Source organism: Bos indicus, chromosome 20 (assembly GCF_029378745.1).
Source record: "Bos indicus isolate NIAB-ARS_2022 breed Sahiwal x Tharparkar chromosome 20, NIAB-ARS_B.indTharparkar_mat_pri_1.0, whole genome shotgun sequence".
NCBI lineage: Eukaryota > Metazoa > Chordata > Mammalia > Artiodactyla > Bovidae > Bos > Bos indicus.
In genome coordinates, this window is record NC_091779.1 from 2,720,736 (window position 1) to 2,739,654 (window position 18,919).

General features: G+C 33.8%; 1 protein-coding gene across 11 annotated transcripts in view; it reads left to right on the plus strand.

The window, feature by feature from the left end:
* The window catches only part of RANBP17 (RAN binding protein 17), a 382,268-nt gene that overhangs the window by 42,597 nt on the left and 320,752 nt on the right, over positions 1–18,919 (plus strand). For all 11 annotated transcript variants that reach the window (XR_011562386.1, XM_070774506.1, XM_070774512.1 and 8 more), the window contains 4 exons: positions 960–1,079; positions 2,433–2,579; positions 3,099–3,271; positions 5,479–5,672. Coding sequence is in view for 10 of the 11 variants with exons in the window: in XM_070774506.1 (XP_070630607.1) it covers positions 960–1,079; positions 2,433–2,579; positions 3,099–3,271; positions 5,479–5,672 (634 nt within the window). In the remaining variant the exon portion in view is untranslated. The remainder of the gene's footprint in view (positions 1–959; positions 1,080–2,432; positions 2,580–3,098; positions 3,272–5,478; positions 5,673–18,919) is intronic.

The following is an 18,919-nucleotide window of genomic DNA, read 5'->3' on the forward strand; positions in this document are numbered from 1 at the left end:
TTGGAAAGAAGTTTTGTTTTTTTGGGATGTTTGTTTGCTTGTGTTTTTTTGCTTTTAACATTAAGGACGGTGACAAACCGAGTAACATCTAAACTGATTTTTTTGCCCATATTCTCATCCTTGCCTTGAGACCCAGACATTTTGTGTGAAATCTCCTAACTGAAATATTTAGATATTGACAGATAATTCTATTTTTTTATAAGTGGGCAGATACACATATGTGGACCAAAACAAAACATATGTGGGCCAGTTTGGGGCCTCTCAATTAATAAATGAAAGGCTTCAGTGAATTCCAGTAGGATAATTAAGAACCTGAGTAGTGAAATTGTCTAATAAAGTATTAACTTAAAGAAGATAACTAGGCCAGGGATAGATAATCTGTGAGAATTTTTATAGGCTATCTAACTGTTTCAGGAACATTTTCCAAATTGTTCTCAAGATATTAATAAATGGTGTGGGCAAGATGGTCTGTCACCAGATATATTTGGGACATGCTAGATTAAATAAAGTTACAGATTTTTTCCTACTTATAGGATACTGCAGAGCATTTTGTGTAGTATTTCCTAAACATATTCTGCAACAACACGATGTTTTCATTTTTTCATTTTGGTGAAGCACCTGGTTCATCAGTTTGAAAAGGTTTAGGCAGCAACAGCAATTGGGAGCCTTTTGAGTGTATTCAGATCCTGGCTGTGCTCTGGTGTATCTAATATATCTAATATATACAAAAATATACAAAAATATTAGAGGAATTTTATATACAAACAAATTCTAATGGTGGGATTGAAGATTTATGGATGGTGGTAATGATCAATGATATTTAGTTTATATTGTTTTTTGGATTCTATAATGCTTTTTCATCATTAAAATTTTAAGAATTTTAATGTAAAAACTAGTGTTCCTTTCGTGTGGCCACAGTTACTTTTAAAGTTGAAATGAATTGTTGTTCCTGTTTTCAGGCACTTTCGTGTTTAGTTCAGTTTGCTTCTACAAGAAGGTCCTTATTTAGCAGTCCTGAACGTGCCAAGTACCTTGGTAATTTAATTAAGGGAGTAAAAAGGATACTTGAAAACCCTCAGGTATTTATGAAGTAATTTAATTAACATTAGCATATATAAATACAGTTTTTCTGCTGAAAGGTGCATAATAAACTTATGACATGGTTATGATTCTGGAAGAAAATACATATCACAGTCTTCTTTCTTAGCTTTCATCTGTAGTATAAATGGGCAGTTTTTAAAAGTACATGTTTTCCTGACTGATGTCTGTGTTGTTTTTATTTTTCCCATAGGAATAGAAGTTGCATATTTTATTATGTTTCTGTTTTTTTACCATTGTGTTTTGCTTGTACTTCTTAAATTACTGAAGTGATTAGAGTTATATCTGTATTCTAAACTAGAAGACAGTATAAATCTGGATGTTAATATTGAAATATGTGGCTTTAAATTATGAAATAATATCTTTTTGTCCTCTTGTGGGCAGTAAGAGTTTGTAGATTTTTAAATCTACTCTCTATGTTAACTGCAAATCTTCAATGGCAATATTCATTTCAGAGAATTGCAAAGCCATTATTTAATTAGTGATTTTGGGTGTCTGGATAAAATTTGTTTCACTTTAGTTTATATCTGTAGTGAAAGTACAGATTTTAAAAGATTAAATGATGATTTAAGGAGGTTTATCTAAGTCTTTTGGCTGTTAATAACTTTTGGGAGAGACAAACTTCTCAAACTATAAAGATAATAATACACATCCTGTCTTCAAGGGGCTCCCTGGGGACACCTTTCTTGGTCTTTCGTTTTAACCTGTCCTTCTCCCAGAGTTCCGTCTATATATTGTAGTACTTTTGTTAAACTTTCTGCTGTACATTGCAGCAGTTTATATGAATGATTTAGAGACAGGGAGTTGCTTGAGAACATCATGCCTGTGGGTACTCAATAAATACTTGTTGAATTAAAATATATTTCTGTTATTTATGTGTACACATTTAATCTAAGTGTAGTGGTATTGCTCTTTTCTAGGATTTCAAGAGCCATTCTTGTTTTCCATCTTACATATTTTTCAGCTCTTGTACTGACTTCTGTCTAACCCACAATACACACATACACATTTGCTCTGTCTGTCTCTCAATTCTCTCTCATGCAAAGTTTTTGGGTGATATAATGGTTACCAAACATTTGATTTAGTTATCATGGTCAAAGCTTCCTCCGAAGCCTCTACTATGAATTCCTTATTACTAATCATTTATGACAACATTAAGCCCAGGGGGAATCATTTTTTTTTAAATTGATACCTACCCAGTTGATGCAAAGTGCAGTAAGTACCCATGAAAACACTGAAACTTAGTAAAATACTCTTGGAATTTTATTGATGGTGATTAGTTTGGTTTATTTTTAAGTTTTTAAAATAGCCTTCCTTTTTGTCTCATAATTTAGGGTTTGTCTGATCCAGGTAATTATCATGAATTTTGTCGATTTTTGGCTCGTTTAAAGACAAATTATCAGCTAGGAGAATTAGTTATGGTGAAAGAATATCCTGAAGTTATCAGATTGATTGCCAATTTTACCATTACTAGTCTACAGGTAAGTAAAAATACATTGTTGATGCTAAACTGTAAATAGAATACTTTCTTGATAAGATTTGGTAGGGATTTTTAAAAAAGTCTGTTAAAGCACTTTGCTAAAAATATTCATTGCAAGATTTTAGGAAAAAGTTCTTTGTAACAAATTTTATAATAATAATTTAGAGGCCATCTGATTATCTAATAATTAAAGAGTGAATTGAGAAACTGTGGAAAAATCTATGTGGAGAAATAAAATAAAGTTTTACAGATTAGGCTTTGGAAAAATTCTTTTTATAAGTTTGGGGAGAAGTTTTAAAACCATATTTTCTGCATGATATCAGCTCTTAAAAAATATTCATGGAAAGAAGATTAGAAGGATGTTCACAAAGATTTAAAATTTGCTATGTTAAATGTTCATTAGTGTTATAATCAGAATAAGTTTAGTTTTAAATGTATGTTTAGTTATTTTGCCTCTGGAGTTCTTATTCTAGGAAGATATGATATCAGTTTAAATAACATTTGCTTTATTTTTTTGTAGCATTGGGAATTTGCTCCCAACAGTGTTCATTATTTATTAACTCTGTGGCAAAGGATGGTAGCATCAGTTCCTTTTGTGAAATCAACTGAACCCCACTTATTAGACACTTATGCACCAGAAATCACGAAGGCCTTTATCACTTCTCGCTTGGAATCTGTTGCCGTAGTTGTGAGGTATTGAAAACTAAATGTTTTTGTTGAATTTTCATCTTCTGCATCTCGGAATTTTTTTTCAAATGGAAGTATAATTTACCTGTGGTAAAATTTGGCCTTTTTCAGTTTTGTGAATTCTGACAAATGTATACATTTGTGTTTAACTAACGATACAATTGAAATATAAAATAGTTCCGTCACCCTAGAAAGTTTTTTTAGGTTCCTTTGTAGTCAGACCTTTCCCAATCCTTAGCCTCTAGCAATTATTAATCTGTTTTGTTTCCCTAAAATTTTTGCCTCTTTTGAATGCTTCGTAAATGAAATCATACAGTGTGTAGCCCTTTAGTCTGGCTTCTGTCCCTTGGCATAATGCATTTGAAATTTTTCCATTTTATGTCAGTAGTTCTTTACTTTTTATTCTGAATAGTATTTCATTTTATGAATATATCATAGCTTATTAATCCATTCATCTTTTGGATTCTTTGTGTTTAAGTGTTTCTATACAGATTTTTGTATGAATGTAAGTTTTTATTTCTCCTGGGTAAATACCTAGGTGTGAGATCTGGGTTGCTAGGTAAATGTGTATTTCACTTTAAAAAAAATTGCCAAACCATTTTCAAAAGTGCCCATTTCGTTCAGCATTCCTACCAGCAGTTTATGAAAGATCCAGTTGCTTTGCATCCTCATCAGCACTTGACAGTCAGTTTTAAAAACTTTTAGTCATTCTGATAGATGGGATGCCTCATTGTTGGTTTAGATTGCATTCCCTTAATGACTGATAGAGCTTCCCTGGTGGCTCAGATGGTAAAGCATCTGCCTGCAATACGGGAGACCTGGGTTCGATCCCTGGGTTGGGAAGATCTCCTGGAGAAGGAAATGGCAACCCACTCCAGTACTCTTGCCTGGAGAATCCCACGGACGGAGGAGCCTGGTGGGCCACAGTCCCTGGGGTTGCAAAGAGTCGGACACGACTAAGCGACTTCACTTTCAATGACTAATAATGGTAAGCATCTTTTTGTGCTTATTTACCATTTCTATATACTTTTTGGTAAAATACCTGTCAAATCTGTTGCCCATTTTTTGATTGGGTTGTTTGTTTTCTTACATTGAGATTTGAGAGGTTGGTCCACTTTGGTCACAAGTCTTTTTATCATATGTGTTTTGCAAATATTTTTTCCAGTCCATTGCTTGCCTCTTCATTTCCTTAACAGAGCCTTTCGAAGAGCAAGAGTTTTAAAGTTTGATGAAGTCCAATTTATCCTTAATTTTTTTCTTCTAGAAGTTTTATACTTTTAGAATTTAAATTCAGGTCCATAATCCATTTTGAGTTAACTTTTGTATATGATACAGGGTAAGTTTCCATGTTCTTTTTTTCCCTTTTTTTCCTTTATGTATATTGAAAACTGGTTATCTCTAACACCATTTGTGGAAAAGACTCTCCTTTCTCCATTGAATTGTCTTTACATTGTTTCCAAAAATTAATTGATCACATACGTATGGTTCTATTTCTGGACTCTATTCTCATTAATCTATATGTTTCTCCTGCTAATACCCTGCCTTGAGTACTGTAGCCTTATAATAAGCTTTGAGATCAGGTAGTGTGAGTCTTCCACCTTGCTTTTCCCTTTTAAAAATTATTTTGGCTCTTCTTTTGCTTAAATTTTAGGATCATCTTGTCAGTATCTACAGAAAATGTCCTTCTGGAATTTTGACTATGATTTCACTGAATTTGTATAATTTATTAATTTGGTGGAAGAATTGACATCTCAGCAATATTGAGTCTTCAGGCAATAAGCGTGTTTATCTTTTATTTAGCTCTTATTTCTTTCGTCAGGGTTTTATAGTATTCAGTCTTTAAATCTTTACATATCTTTAATTAAGATTTAATTAGTATTTTAAGTTTTCTGGTGCCTTTCGAAGGTAATATTTTTCAGATTTACATTTCCATTTGTTTATGTTAGTATATGGTAATGAGTTCTGTATATTGATCTGTATGTTAGCAACTTTGCAAACTCACCTGTTAATACGAGTAGCTTTCATATAGTTTCTTAGGTACTTTTATATACATAATCATGTTTTCAGTTATAGACATTTTACATCTTACCTTCAGTGTCTTTTGTTTCTTTATCCATGATAGAATTTTGATTTAACTTAAATAGAATTTATTTGTGGTGAGTAGAAGTATGTCTCATTCTAATGTTGTCTGTCTTCCTATTATGTATTTGCAGAGATAATTTAGATGACCCGCTGGATGACACCACCACTGTATTTCAGCAGCTGGAGCAGTTGTGCACTGTTAGCAGATGTGAATACGAAAAGACATGTACTCTTCTTGTACAGTTGTTTGATCAGAATGCACAGAATTACCAAAAACTTCTGCATTCAGCTTCCAGAGTAACTGTGGACATGGCAATTCAGGAAGGTCAGTACATTTTATATGACTATTTAGGGTATTATGTTGAATTTTAAGTAGCTTCATTAATCAATTTATTTAATAATTTTATTGTAATTTATTTTTATTTATTTCCCCAATTTCTGTTCTTCTAGTAATCAATTAATTTTATTAACCTTCTGGGTATTTTGGTGGCTTGATGATTTTAATTCTTAAAAGATTTGCAGGGAATATTTCTCTCTGGAATCAGTATTAAAAAAAGCTGATGATGATCTTTGAGTAGAGTTTATTAACTTATAACTGTCTTTTAAGTAATTATGTTTCCTTCTTAGCTATAGCTGACTAAAAATTTTGAGCCCAATGTTGGCCAGTTAAAAGTTACGTAAGACCTGATCATGGTTTTATATTTGTTTATTAGCCTTCATCATGGCTTTTTTTTATTATTATATTTTAGTTTCACAATTTCCTCTTTATTTTTCATTCTTTACTGAAGAAAGATTTATTTCTGTGTATGTCCTTAAATCCTTTCTGGAAAATAGGAAATTAAATACACTTTTCAGATTTTTATATGAGATGACTTATGAGAATGGAACTGGCTGTATATATTTCTAATAGAAGGCAGTTTAATTATAGTTCAAGGATGTTTTTCTTTTTCTTTCATGTTTGTTGATTTTATCTTGTTTGGAAAGTGAGTAGTAAGTGATGATAGTCAAACTTTCAGTGATTTTTCCATCTAAACTCTTTAAAAAAATTCTTTGAAAATTATCCTATATATGTTTACAAGATGTCATCTTAAAATGCCTTTTGTTCATTTTCTGTTTTGCTTTTTGAATCATATAGTACTGCTGAGGGTCTGGATAGAGAAATAGTTAGCCTTCTTTAAATGTTCTCTTCCATACCTCTTGTTATGAATTAAACGAGGGATAACTAGCATGTTGTTTCATAGCATTTCATCTTCATGATTGATTTCTTTCTTTAGTAGAGTTTTGAAAAGTATTAAATATCAAATACATCTAAGTATTGATATAGTAGCAGTAAAAACACTGTCACATGACTTAAACAGCAGGTCAATACCAACCTTCGCTGTTGCCTTTTTTCTGCCAGCAGAAAATGCTTGCTGTTTATCAGTTGATGCCTTTTCTTCATAGTTTTACTGTTGCTGCTGCTGCTGCTAAGTCGCATATAGATATATAATCTGAAAATAATGCATAGTTTTGCATATTTTTGAACTTTATACAAATAGAATCAAAATGTATTTATTCTTTTACAACTTGCTTCATTTTTTGTGTTGTGTATGAGAGTTTATATTGGTGCTATAGATATAGTTCCTTCATTTGTACTGCTGTAGTGCTGCAATTTATTGATGCATTTCTTGTCAATGGGTAAAGCTTGTTATATGTATTCATTACATAGCTTCAGTAGATCATGCCAAACTATATTTTACAAACAGTGATTATACTACTTTATATCCCACCCATTTTGATCCAGTTCCTCACCAACAGCTCATAATGTTAAACTTTTTGTCAGGCTAGTTGAGGTAATATACCTCACACATATTTTACTTTTCACTCCTATGGTTATTAATGATGTTTAGTGTTTTATGTTTATTGACTGTTTGCTGTCATCATCAGTGATATATATGTTTCATGACTTTTCATTCTCCTCATCATTTGGTTTATTGGTTTCTCTCTTGCTGATGGAGTGCTTTACAATGTTTTAACACTAATCTTTTAGTTGTTTAAATTGTGAATATTGCCTCAAGTTTGTGACCTGTCTTTACATATAACTAATGTGTCTGTTCTCTTAGTTTTCATATCAAATTTTGATTAACTCACCTAACTTTTGAAGAGATGTTATATTTACATTGTCCAGAAAAAAAGAAATTAAAATGTGTTCTGTTTCAGTATTGTAATGTCTTCCTATTCTTCACTCTAACAAATTATGATTCTTGCTAGTTTTGCATCTTTCAAAATTTTCTGTTTGCATATACAGTTAATAAATATGTGAATTCTTATCCAGTCTTACATGGAATGTGGCATACCACACTCATGTTCTACTCCTTGCTTTTTCTCATTTAACAATGTATTTTATAGTTATTCTCAAATGGAGAATACTTTTTTAAAGATGAACAATATTTTATTTTTTTAATGTATCATAATTTAATTAACTGTTCTCTCCACTGCTGAGAGTCATTTGAATTGTTTGTCATCTTCTGCTATTAAAACTAATGCTATTAGTTTTAACTTTGTACTTTTACAAATTACTTTATAGTAATACTAAAGTTAATACTAAAGCATACTGAAGTGTCGGAGAAGGCAATGGCACCCCACTCCACTTGCCTGGAAAATCCCATGGATGGAGGAGCCTGGTAGGCTGTAGTCCATGGGGTCGAGAAGAGTAGTACACGGCTGCGCGACTTCACTTTCACTTTTCACTTTCATGCAGTGGAGAAGGAAATGGCAACCCACTCCAGTGTTCTTGCCTGGAGAATCCCAGGGACGTGGGAGCCTGGCGGGCTGCCGTCTGTGGGGTCGCACAGAGTCAGACACGACTGAAGCAACTTAGCAGCAGCAGCAGCACACTAAAGTATACTAAAGTTAACCTGTACTTGTACAGATTAACTTTGTACTTGTCAGTTTATATTTATGCAAGTGTGTCTGTAGGATAATTTCCAAGAGCAAAACTACTTCTGGGAGATAGGAATAATGTATTTGTAATTTTTACAAATATTTCCAAATTATTCTCTGTAAGGACTATACCAATTTACTTGTCCATCAGCAGTCTATGAGAGTTCCATTTTATTGTCTTCCCAGAACAGTTATTACTAAACTTTTGAATTTCTGGCAGTCTTACAGGTGAAAAATGATTTCTCAGTCTAATTTACCATTCTCATATTAGTGATGTTAAACATTATTTAAGAACTGTTTGGTCTTTTTCTGTAAAAAGAATTACTCATTTTTTGGCTCATTTGTTTTGTTAGGTTTTTTAAAATTGATTTTTCACAGCTCTTTATATTTTAGAAAAATGAACCCCTTGCTTGTCTGTATTAAGAGTTTTTAATATCTTTTTCCTTTTTTTTTTCCTGAGTGTACAGTTTGATGAATTTAGCAGATACATAGCCATGTAACTAACAGCACATTCAAGATTGAAAACACTTCTTTCACTCTGTAAATAATTTTCATATGCCCTTCAATTCCATTCCGTAATGCCTGGTCCAGATAACCACTGGTTTTTGTCACTATGGTTCATTTCTTTTAGATTTCTATATAAATGAAATTATACAGTAGGAGGTCTTTTGTGTTTGACTTTGTTTCCTTAGGATAATGCTTTTGAGATTCAAATATTTTGTATATGTAAATATTTTGTTCCTTTCTATTGCTGTGTAGTATTGTGTAGTATGGTTTTCTTTTTACTTTGTTCAGCTGTTTACCTCTTAAGTTACACTTCCAGTTTTTATTGACTTATGAATAATGGTGCTATGACCACTTGCAGACAAGTCTTTGTACCTAAATTTTCCTTTCTCTTGGGTAAATACCTGAGACAAATTGTGGGGTCATGTGAGAAATGTGTGTTTAATATAAGATACTGCTATGCTATTTTATGAAGTGTACCATTTTTCATTTCCATTAAGATTGCTTCACATCTTCATCATCATTTGATATTGTCTTCTTACTTTCAGCCATTCTACTGGGTATATAGGAATAGTATCTCACTGTGGTTGTATTTTGAATTTACTTGATAATTAATGAAGTTGTGCTTTTTTAGGCCATTCTTATATCTTCCTTTGTGAAATGTCTGTTCACATTTTTTCCCCTTTTTATATTGGGTTGTTTGTTCTTTTGTACATAGTCTTATTGAAATTCTAAGTGTTTTTATATTCTGTATACAGTCCATTTTTCACATACATGTTTACAAATATTTTCTTCCTATCTGTCATTTGTCTTTTTAACTCTTAAGAGTTAAACTTTTAAAGAGTTAAGTTTTAACTGTTAAAACTTTTTAACTGTTTCAGAGAGCAGAAGTTGTAAATTTTGATTATCTGCATTTTCAGTTTTTTATTTATGGCTTTATGGTTTTTGTATTGAAGAAATCTGTGTAACTGAAGTTACAAATAGGTTTTATATTTTTCTTCTAAAAGTTTAATAATTTTAGCTATTATGTTCAGGTCTGTGATCCACTTTGAATTAATTTTTGTGAATGATGTGAGGTAAGAAGAATAAGGCCTCCTCACCAACACATATAGCTATCAAATTCTAGCAACATTTGCTGAAAAGACTTTTTTCCCTTTTGTATTATTCTGTGCCTTTGTCAAAAATCAGTTGACCATAGAAATCTAGGGTCTGTTACTGGACTCTATTCTGTACCATAGATCTAAATGTCTATCCTTATGCCAATATTATGCTGTCTTGCTTACTATAACTTTATAAGTCTTCAAATCAGGTAATTTAAGTCTTTCAGTCTTGTTCTTCTTTTTCAGAATAGTTTTGTGTTCTGCATCTTTTGCTATTGTCTTAATTTTAGCATCAACTTGTCAATTTCTTTAAAAAACTCACCAGTTTGATTGAGGTTGCCTCAATCTGTGTATCAGTTTGGGCCATCTTAATATCCAGTTCATGGACATGGTATCTTGCTACACTCATGTAGGTGTTTTAAATTTTTGTTTTACTGTATTCAGTTCACAGCTGTTAAAAATCTTTTATTGAATTTATTCCTGTATATTTTTGATGCTATTATAAATTTTGATTATTCTCTACTATCATACCTATGTAAGTCCAGAATTGATTTTTGTCTTTGTGTCCTGTGACTACTAAATTTACTTAATAGTTTAAATAGCTTTTTTTGGTAGACTTGCTAGGATTATTTTATATGATAATGTCACCTAAAGACAGTTTTATGTCTTATCTTCATGCTGTTTATTTCTGTTTCTTTCCTTATTCCTTCCACTGGTAGGACCTTTAGTAGAGTATTGAACAAAAGTGATAAGAATGGATATTCTGGCCTTGTTTCTGTTTGTACATAAAGACAGCATTAATCCCTCTTATCATTGATAATAAATTTGGTGAAGTTCTCTTCTGTTTCTTAGATTATTTATAATGAATGGGGCATACATTTCTTTGAATGCTTTTTTTGTACCTACTCAAATGAACTTTGTTTTTCTTTTTCATTTTACTAATGTAATAAATTACATTAATTGATTTTCCTGTTAAACAGACTTTATATTCCTAGGATAAATCCTACTTGGTTATGATATTGTTCTCTTATAGAGTGTTAGATTTAGTTTGCAAAAATTTTATCTTATGTTGATGTTCATGAAGGATATTTGTCTTTAGTTTTCTTTTTTTTTTTTATGATGACTTTGGTTTTGGTAACAGGGTAATACTGGCCTCATAAAAAATAAATTGAGTCAAGAAGTGTTTCTGCCTCCTTTATTTTCTGAAAGAGTCTGTGTAATACTGGTATTATTTCTTTAGAGTTTGATAGAATTCATCAGCGAAACCAGTGGGCCTGGAAGATTTATCATTATGAATGAAATTTTGTTAATTGATATGGAACTGTTCCTATTTCCTCTTGCACTTGGGATCAAATCTAATCATTTATGTCTTTCAAGGATGACTCTAATTTTAAATTTACTGGAATAAAGTTATTTCTAATATTCCATTATTATTATTTTAATGTCTATGGGATCTGAAGTGATGTACTTTCTTCCATTCTTCCTATTTTAAAAATTGAGGTACACTTGCCACATACTAGTTTGAGATGTACCATGTAATGATTCGGTATTGTATATATTGGGAAATAATCACCAGAAAAAGTCTAGTTAACATCCATCACTGTACATGATTACACATTTTTTGTGTATGTGATGAGAACTTTTGGCAAGATCTACTGTTTTAGCAGCTTTTGAATATGCAATACAGTGTTACCATGCTATATATTACATCCTCATGACATTTATTTTTATAACTGAAAGTTTGTACCTTTTCCCCAACTTCATCCATTTGATAATTTTTGCTTTTTCTCTTTTTCCCTGATAGACTGACTGGATATTTATCAATTTTCTTAATTATTTCCAGAAATCAGCTCTTAGTTTCACTGATTAAAAAAAATTTTTTTGTTTATTTTTTATTTCTTGAGTTTTTTGGGAGGAAGATTTCTTATTTTCTACCCTATACTTTTGATTTTACTTCATCTTTTCAAATTTTGGATGGAAGTGTCACCTCTTTAATTTTTAGACTTTTTGTAATTTTCTAATTAAAAACATTTAAAGCTATAAATTCTGGTTTAAGCATTGCTTTAGCTGTATATCATGAATTTTGATCTTTTATTTTCATTATCATTTAGTTAAGATATTTTCTAGTCTCTTATTTCTTTGTTACTTTATGGATTATTAGAAGTATGCTTTTATATTCTAAATAAAATATTTGGATCTTCCTAGTTATCTTATTGTTCCTGATTTCAAATTTAATTCTTTTTTGGGCAAAATAACTTTATATGATTTCAGATATTAAGTTTATTAAGACTTGTTTTATGATGAAGCATATGGTCTATCATGGCAAACATACCATGTACACTTGAAAAGCATATACACTTTACCATAATTGGGTACAGTAGCAGTAAATAGAAATTAAGTCAAGACGATTAATAGTATTATGCAGGTATTCTTTGTTTTCATTTTTCTTTGTGTTTATTTCTTTTATTTATAGAGAAGTATTAAACCTCCAAATACGATTGTGGAATAGTCAGTTGTTTTTAATCACTAAGTCATGTCTGACTCTTTGTGACCCCAGGAACTATAGCCTGGCAGGCTCCTCTGTCCAAGGGATTTCCCAGGCAGGAATACTGGAATGGGTTGCTATTTCTTTCTCCAGGAATAGTCCATATTACTTTTAATTTTCAATTTTTGCTTCGTTTAGACTTTTATTGTCTTCCTTACTAATTGATCCTTTTATCCAGTACTGTCTCATGCTTTCTGTTTATATGGGCTATCCTTCACCATCCATTTACTTTCAGTCTGTCTGTGTCTTTATTTTTAGAGTGTGTCTCTTGTAGATGGTCTATTTGTTGTTCTTGTTTAGTTGCTCAGTCATGTCTGACTGTGACCCCATGGACTGCAGCACACGAGGCTTCCTGGTCCTTCACTGTCTCCCAGACTTTGTTCAAACTTATGTCCATTGAGTCAGTGGTGCCATCCAACCACCTCATCTTCTGTCATCTCCTTTTCCTCCTGCCTTTGATCTTTCCAAGCATCAGGGTTTTTTCCAATGAGTCAGTTCTTTGCATCAGGTGGCTAAAGTATTGGAGTTTCAACTTCAGCATCAGTCCTTCCAAGGAATATTCAGGACCGATTTCCTTTAGGATGGACTGGTTTGATCTCCTTGCAGTCCAAGGGACTCTCAAGAATCTTCTCCAATACCACAGTTCAAAAGCATCAGTTCTTCAGCACTCAGCTTTCTTCACAGTCCAATTCTCACATCCATACATGACCGCTGGAAAAACCATAGCCTTGACCAGATGGACCTTTGTTGGCAAAGAGATGTTCTGCTTTTTAATATGCTGTCTAGGTTTGTCATAGCTTTTCTTCCAAGGAGCAAGCATCTTGTAATTTCATGGCTGCAGTCACTCACCATCCAGTGATTTTGGAGCCCAAGAAAGTAAATTCTGTCACCATTTCCATTCTTTTGCCATGAAGTGGTAGAACCAGATTCCATCTGTTTGCCATGAAGTGGTAGAACCAGATACCATGATCTTAGTTTTTTGAATGTTGAGTTTTAAGCCAGATTTTTCACTCAACTCTTTCACTTTCATCAAGAGGCTGTTTAGTTCCTTTTTGCTTTCTGCCATAAGGGTGGTGTCATCTGCATATCTGAGGTTACTGATATTTCTCCCTGAAGTCTTGATTCCAGCTTGTGCTTCATCCAGCCCAGCATTTTGCTTGATGTTGAATAAGCAGTGTAACAATATGCAGCCTTGACGTACTCCTTTCTCAATTTGGAACCAGTCCATTGTTCCATGTCTGGTTCTAACTGTTGCTTCTTAACCTACATACAGGTTTCTCAGGAGGCAGGTAAGGTGGTCTGGTATTCCTATCTTTTAAGCATGTTCCACAGTTATTGTGATCCACACAGTCAAAGACTTTGGTGTAGTCAGTAAAGCAGGAGCAGAAGTGTTTCTGTAACTATCTTGGTTTTTCTATGATCTAACATGTTGGCAATTTGATCTCTGGTTCCTCTGCCTTTCTAAATCCAGCTTAAATATCTGCAAATTCTCAGTTCATGTACTATTAAAGCCTGGTTTGGAGAATTTTGAGCATTACTTTACTAGAATGTGAGATGAGTGCAATTGTATGGTAGTTTTAGCATTCTTTGGCATTGCCTTTCTTTGGGATTGGAATGAACACTGACTTTTTCCAGTCCTAGCTACTGCTGAGTTTTCCTAATTTGCTGGCATATTGAGTGCAGCACTTTAACAGCATCATTTTTTAGGATTTGAATTAGCTCAGCGGGAATCCATCACCTCCACTAGCTTTGTTTGTAGTGATGCTTCCTAAGGACCACTTGATTTTGCACTCCAGGATGTCTGGCTCTAGGTGAGTGAACACACGAACACACCCTCTTCTGTGTATTCTTGCCACCTCTTCTTAATATCTTCTGCTTCTGTTAGTTTCATACCATATCTGTCCTTTATTGTGCCCATCTTTGGATGAAATGTTCCCTTGGTATCTCTAATTTTCTTTTCTTTCTTTTTTTTTTTATCCTATTTCAAGATAGTGCTTTATTTTTTCAATATAAATTTATTTATTTTAATTGAAAGCTAATTCCTTTACAATATTGTAGTGGTTTTTGCCATAAATTGACATGAATCAGCTATGGGTGTACATGTGTTCCCCATCTTGAACCCCCCTCCCACCTCGCTGCCCCATCCCATCCCTCTGGGTCATCCCAGTGCACCAGCCCTGAGCACCCTGTCTCATGCATCGAACGTGGACTGGCAGTCTCTTTCACATATGATAATATACATGTTTCAATGCCATTCTCCCAAATCATTCCACCCTCGCCCTCTCCCACAGAGTCCAAAAGACTGTTCTGTACTTCTGTGTCTCTTTTGCTGTCTTGATGTAGGGCTATTGTTACCACATTTCTAAATTCCATATATATGTGTTAGTATACCGCATTGCTGTTTTTCTTTCTGGCTCACTTCACTCTGTATAATAGGCTCCAGTTTCATCCACCTCATTAGAACTGATTCAGATGTATTCTTTAATATTCCATTGTGTATATGTACCACAGCTTTCTTCTCCATTTGTCTGCTGATGACATCTAGGTTGCTTCCATGTCCTGGCTATTATAAACAGTGTTGTATGAACATTGGGGTACATGTGTCTCTTTCAGTTCTGGTTTCCTCAGTGTGTATGCCCAGCAGTGGGATTGCTGGGTCATAAGGCAGTTCTATTTCCAGTTTTTTAAGGAATCTCCACACTGTTCTCCATAGTGCCTGTCCTAGTTTGCATTTCCTGTAAGAGGGTTCCCTTTTCTCCACACCCTCTTCAGCATTTATTGCTTGTAGACTTTTGGATAGCAGCCATTCTGACTGGCGTGAAATGGTACTTCATTGTGGTTTTGATTTGCATTTCTCTGATAATGAGTGATGTTGAGCATCTTTTCATGTATTTGTTCATGTCTTCTTTAGAGAAATGTCGGTTTAGTTCTTTGGCCCATTTTTTGATTGGGTTGTTTATTTTTCTGGAATTGAGCTGCAGGTGTTGCTTGTATATTTTTGAGATTAATTCTTTGTTACTTGCTTCATTTGCTATTATTTTCTCCCATTCTGAAGGCTGTCTTTTCACCTTGCTTATAGTTTCCTTTCTTGTGCAAAAGCTTTTAACTTTAATTAGGTCCCATTTGTTTATTTTTGCTTTTATTTCCATTACTTTGGGAGGTGGGTCATAGAGGATCCTGCTGTGATTTATGTCAGAGTGTTTTGCCTATGTTTTCCTCTAGGAATTTTATAGTTTCTGATCTTACATTTAAATCTTTAATCCATTTTGAGTTTATTTTTGTGTATGGTGTTAGAAAGAGTTCAAGTTTCATTCTTTTACAAGTGGTTGACCAGTTTTCCCAGCACTACTTGTTAAAGAGATTGGCTTTTCTCCATTGTATATTCTTGCCTCCTTTGTCAAAGATAAGGTGTCCATAGATGCGTGTGGATTTATATCTGGGCTTTCTGCTTTGTTCCATTGATCTATACTTCTGTGTACCATACTGTCTTGATGACTGTAGCTTTGAGGTCAGGCAAGTTGATTCCTCCACTTCCATTCTTCTTTCTCAAGATCGCTTTGGCCATTCGAGGTTTTTTGTATTTCCATTTGTTCTAGCTCTGTGAAAAATACTGTTGGTAGCCTGATAGGGATTGCATTGAATCTATAGATTGCTTTGGGTGGTATACTTATTTTCACTATATTGATTCTTCCAATACATGAACATGGTATATTTCTCTATCTCTTTGTGTCCTCTTTGATTTCTTTCATCATTCTTTTGTAATTTTCTATATATAGGTCTTTTGTTTCTTTAGGTAGATATATTCCTAAGTATTTTATTCTTTTCGTTGCAATGGTGAATGGGATTGTTTCCTTAATTCCTCTTTCAGTTTTCTTATTGTTAGTGTATAGGAATGCAAGGGATTTCTGCGTGTTAATTTTATATCCTTCAACTTGACTATATTCATTGATTAGCTCTAATAATTTTCTGGTGGAGTATTTATGGTTTTCTGTGTAGAGGATCATGTCATCTGCAAACAGTGAGAGTTTTACTTCTTCTTTTCCAATCTGGATTCCTTTTATTTCTTTTTCTGCTGATTGCTGTGGCCAAAACTTCCAAAATTACGTTGAATAGTAGTGGTGAGAGTGGGTATCTTTGTCTTGTTCCTGACTTTAGGGGAAATGCTTTCAAATTTTCACCATTGAGGATAATGTTTGTTGTGGGGTTATCATATATAGCTTTTATTATGTTGAGGTATGTTTATTCTATTCCTACTTTCTGGAGGTTTTTTATCATAAGTGGATGTTGAATTTTGTCAAAGGCTTTCTCTGCATCTATTGAGATAATCATATGGTTTTTTATATTTCGATTTGTTAATGTGGTGTATTACATTGATTGATTTGCAAATATTGAAGAATCTTTGCATCCCTGGGATAAAGCCCACTTGGACATGATGTATGATCTTTTTAATGTGTTGTTGGATTCTGATTGCTAGAATTTTGTTAAGGATTTTTGCATCTATGTTCATCAGTGATATTGGCCTGTAGTTTTCTTTTTTTGTGGCATCTTTGTGAGGTTTTGGTATTAGGGTGATGGTGGCCTCATAGAATGAGTTTGGAAGTTTACCTTCCTCTGCAATTTTCTGGAAGAGTTTGAATAGAATAGGTGTTAGCTCTTCTCTAAAGTTTTGGTAGAATTCAGCTGTGAAGCCATCTGGTCCTGGGCTTTTGTTTGTTGCAAGATTTCTGATTACAGTTTCAATTTCGGTGCTTGTGATGGGTCTGTTAAGATTTTCTATTTCTTCCAAGTTGTCCATTTTATTGGCATAAAGTTGCTGATAGTAGTATCTTTTGATCCTTTGTATTTCTGTGTTGTCTGTTGTGATTTCTCCACTTTTATTTCTAATTTTTTTGATTTGATTATTCTCCCTTTGTTTCTTGGTAAGTCTGGCTAATGGTTTGTCAATTTTATTTATCTTCTCAAAGAATCAGCTTTTGGTTTTGTTGATTTTTGCTATGGTCTCTTTTGTTTCTTTTGCATTTATATCTGTCCTAATTTTTAAGATTTCTTTCCTTCTCCTAACCCTGGGGTTCTTCATTTCTTCCTTTTCTAGTTGCTTAGGGGTAGAGTTAGGTTATTTATTTAACTTTTTTCTTGTTTCTTGAGGTAAGCCTGTATTACTATTGAACTTTCCTCCTTAGCACTGCTTTTACAGTGTCCCATAGGTTTTGGGTTGTTGTGTTTTCATTTTCATTTGTTTCTATGCATATTTTGATTTCTTATGTGATTTCTTCTGTGATTTATTGGTTATTCAACAGCGTGTTGTTCAGCCTCCATGTGTTGGAATTTTTAATAGTTTTTCTCCTGTTCAGTTCGGTTCAGTTCAGTCGCTCAGTCATGTCTGACTCTTTGCAACCCCATGAATCGTAGCACGCCAGGCCTCCCTGTCCATCACCAACTCCCGGAGTCTATCCAAACTCATGTCCATCGAGTCAGTGATGCCATCCAGCCCTCTCATCTTCTGTTGTCCCCTTCTCCTCCTGCTCCCAATCCCTTCCAGCATCAGAGTCTTTTCCAGTGAGTCACCTCTTCGCATGAGGTGGCCAAAGTACTGGAGTTTCAGCTTTAGCATCAGTCCTTCCATTGAACACCCAGGACTGATCTCCTTTAGGATGGACTGGTTGGATCTCCTGGCAGTCCAGGGGACTCTCAAGAGTCTTCTCCAACACCACAGTTCAAAAGCATCAATTCTTCGTCGCTCAGCTTTCTTCACAGTCCAACTTTCACATCCATATATGACCACAGGAAAAACCATAGCCTTGACTAGATGGACCTTTGTTGTCCAAGTAATATCTCTGTTTTTTCATATGCTATCTAGGTTGGTCATAACTTTCCTTCCAAGGACTAAGTGTCTTTTAATTTCATGGCTACAATCACCATCTGAAGTGATTTTGGAGCCCCACAAAATAAAGTCTGACACTGTTTCCACTGTTTCCCCATCTATTTCCCATGAAGTGATGGAACCAGATGCCATGATCCTAGTTTTCTGAATGTTGAGCTTTAAGCCAACGTTTTCACTCTCCTCTTTCACTTTCATCAAGAGGCTTTTTAGTTCCTCTTCACTTTCTGCCATTAAGGTGGTGTCATCTGCATATCTGAGGTTATTGATATTTCTCCCGGCAATCTTGATTCCAGCTTGTGTTTCTTCCAGCCCAGTGTTTCTCATGATATACTCTGCATATAATTTAAATAAGCAGAGTGACAATATACAGCCTTGGCATACTCCTTTTCCAATTTGGAACCAGTCGTTCCATGTCCAGTTCTAACTGTTGCTTCCTGACCTGCATATAGGTTTCTTAAGTCAGGTGTTTTGGTATTCCCATCTTTCAGAATTTGCCATAGTTTATTGTGATCCACACAGTCAAAGGCTTTTGCATAGTCAATAGAGCAGAAATAGATGTTTTTCTGGACCTCTCTTGCTTTATTGATGATCCAATGGATGTTGGCAATTTGATCTCTGGA